This window comes from Sceloporus undulatus, chromosome 6, assembly GCF_019175285.1.
Source record: "Sceloporus undulatus isolate JIND9_A2432 ecotype Alabama chromosome 6, SceUnd_v1.1, whole genome shotgun sequence".
Classification (NCBI taxonomy): domain Eukaryota; kingdom Metazoa; phylum Chordata; class Lepidosauria; order Squamata; family Phrynosomatidae; genus Sceloporus; species Sceloporus undulatus.
Window position 1 is genome coordinate 41526810 of NC_056527.1, and position 3221 is coordinate 41530030.

General features: G+C 39.3%; 1 protein-coding gene across 2 annotated transcripts in view; it reads right to left on the bottom strand.

The window, feature by feature from the left end:
- Positions 1–413: 413 nt before the first annotated feature.
- LOC121935403 (cytochrome c) overlaps positions 414–3221 on the bottom strand; it is a 3340-nt gene continuing 532 nt past the window's right edge. For both annotated transcript variants that reach the window (XM_042476886.1, XM_042476885.1), the window contains exons 2-3: positions 2452–2628; positions 414–822 (exon numbers count right to left, since the gene is read on the bottom strand). In XM_042476886.1, the coding sequence (XP_042332820.1) occupies positions 674–822; positions 2452–2620 (318 nt within the window). In that variant the 5' untranslated portion in view covers positions 2621–2628 and the 3' untranslated portion in view covers positions 414–673. The remainder of the gene's footprint in view (positions 823–2451; positions 2629–3221) is intronic.

Below are 3221 nucleotides of genomic sequence, written 5' to 3' on the forward strand. Positions count from 1 at the left end.
TGTAGACAGCTCTTCCTTCACCATTAATATATCTTTGATGCTTTGCTGAAGGCTCCCTCATCAATTTGCAACATTTTTAAAGGAGGTGGAAACAATACAAATATTCCCCTCCTGGACCACCCTCAGAGAAGCACAACACAGGATTTAATCCCATGAATGGTAAAATTGACCTGGTCAACTGGACTGCCAGTTTTTAAGGACTGCAGAACGTGTCCAGCTCCCTACATTTACTTTAAATCTTTGGAGAAACAGAGTTAAAGTACAACAGAATATAATATTGGTTTCTATAGAATGTGTTCATGTTTAAGCACAGCAGGGTGATGAGGCAAACTATACCTGTCCAACATGAGGTTATGAAAGCTTCTGCTCTAAATGCCTTTGAATCCATTTATAAAGAAAAAGCAAAGACACACTGAGAGGTTTTTCTTTTAATTACATGATCAGGAACCAGTGCTGTCACCTTGCTTGTATTCCATAAATCCTGATTAGTACAATTCTATACATTACAACAAGAATCGGTACATACATTTTTACAACCATTCATGATCAATGCTCTCTGACTGACGAGATTTTTGAAGTGTTAGATATAATGCATGTAAAAATAGAAAGAACCAATCTCATCACAGAGTCACTTCTTTTTGTTTGGTGAAATAAATAAGGCAGCAGAGAGCCATTAATTAGAAGTGGATTCCTTAAGGTATGCTATTAAATCTGCCCTCTCTGTCTTCTTCTTAATACCAGCAAAGATCATCTTCGTGCCTGGAATATACTTCTTGGGGTTTTCCAAGTACTCCATCAGTGTATTTTCACCCCAGATTATACCTATGGAATAACAAAATTATTAGAGATTCAGCAAGTGATATACCTACATTCTTTTTTCCAATGATTCCATACCTTGGACTGATGCTCAATAAAATGCATAGCATACAAATATAAAATCAGATAAGCCTAACAAAATTTGAACAGAAAAGGATCAATTAGGACTGAGTTTACAAGAACATCATGAATTACTAGTTTATTTAGCCCAACTGCTGAGGTGCTCTTTTAAATAAATAAATAAGATTAATCCTACAAAACAGTTGGTTATGACTAGACATTCATGTCAAAGAGAAACCTTTATCTTTACAGTTGAACATCCTATTCACTCTCTAAGAAATCTGAACCTCTGATCCAACTAGCTGTACAGGCATGGTGGATATAAGAGGACATCATGTATCAGACAAATGTTAGCAAGAATGATGCATAAACAACATGAGAAGACTTTTGGCCAAAAACTGGGGTACAATTGCAGATTTAAAGCTTGTGTACCAGATGCTTCCATTCCTTGTGGGACAAGATCTGATCATGGTGGTACATGTTTTAGTTACAGAGTGCACTAATAGCAGGTTACAGTGACCATACTACTCCTCAGTTGCAATAGCTCCCTTGGCTGTCAGTTTGTTTCTGGACACAAGTGAAAGTGCTGGTTATGACCTAGAAAGCCATATATCTTCCAGTCTGCTAGATGGCCTGAACTTGTATGGGCCCTGAGATCATCAGGAGAGACCCTTTTCTCAGTCCCACTACTGTCACAAGTAAAATTGGTGGGAATGTGAAATAGGGTCTTCTTGATGATTGCCACTACACACTGGAACTCCCTTCCCAGGGAAGCCAGAATGCCCCTCTCCATGTTATCATTTTGTTGGTAGGCAAAACTGTTTTTATTCCAATAGGCTTTTAATACAGAAACTTTTATAAGAATGGGCTAAGAGATGCTGTATTGTTTTCAACTCAACTATTTTAATAGTTAAACTGGATTTTCTTCTTTTATGTGCAGATCTGAACTGTTTTAATACTGTGATTAGTTTAATTACATTTTAATGTTACCTTTTTGTATTTTTTTAGCTGTACTGTTCTTGGCAGTGTTTTCATGGCAACAGCACTGTGTCAGCCAGCTGTCTCAAAGCAATACGTAAAGGCTGGGAACACAGGAAGGGCGCTAATTTAGTCTGGGATGCATTATGAAGAATCAGAAAATTAAAAAACAGGAAGAGGAAGCTTGACTGCCCCAAAAAGTAGATAGATGCCAATGAAATCCAGAAAGGAGGATGGACACATCAGGAGTCAGAACCTGATTGAGTTTTGGGAAATACACGCGGGTCTTTGGTGGTGTTGAATGTGGATCACTACACACAATAAATCTCTGCTATAATGCTCTTACCTTGGTCTATTGTGTGCCTTGTTCCTGGCTTATGGAAAGCCTAAGGTGAACCTACCATGGGAGACAGTATGACTTGCTCAAGGTCGCCCAATGGGTTTCCATGGCTGAAAAGATATTTGTTCATCCACATTCTTACTCCAACACTCAAACTAATACACCACACTGCCTCCTTTCCTCCACTGCTACCAAGTTCTGAACAGCTTAGTTCTATACTTTCATCTGATTTGTGTGTGAGACTTCTTCCACTTTACCTTTGCTTTTGTTGGCTTCTGTGTAAGAGAAACCATCAGCTTGTCCAGTCTTTCGGCCGAAGAGGCCATGCAGATTGGGGCCGGTCTTGTGTTTGCCTCCCTTCTCAACCGTGTGGCACTGCGCACACTTCTGAACGAAGATCTTCTTGCCCTTCTCAGCGTCTCCCATTGTCACTGCTGAAGGAAAACATAGGCACATTTGTCCAAGGTCAGTTGTACTCATGTAAGCGTTGCATGAGAAGAGAGGAAAGCAAAGCTTCTAAAGGTCTCCATGAAACAAACCAGCAAAGACACAATGTATTTTTATGGGTACGCTGGGGTTTGGTTCCAGAGGCTCTTGTGGATTCCAAAATCCATCGATGCTTAAGTCCCATTGAAGACAATGGGGCAATAAAATGGTGCCCCTTCTACAAAATGGCAAAGTCAAGGATAGCTTTTAGGAATTTGTATTTTTTCAAATATATATATATAGATAGATAGATAGATAGATAGATATAGAAAAGGTGGAGGATTGAATCCATGGACACTCTAAGAGCAAAGTAATGCTTTAATGATGTATGTATGGATGTAGGAAGGCTTTATTAAAGGAGATAATAACGTTCTGCCCTTGGGCTTGCTAATGACTTCTAAGCTTCAAGTAACACATTCATAGTAGATTCCTTTGGATGCTTGCCTTAACTGCATCCCTTTTGAGCAAGATGAAATGCTAGGGACCACTCCAATGTCGTAACAGTCTCAGTGGTCCCCAAATGGTGCCCTTTAAGGGATTT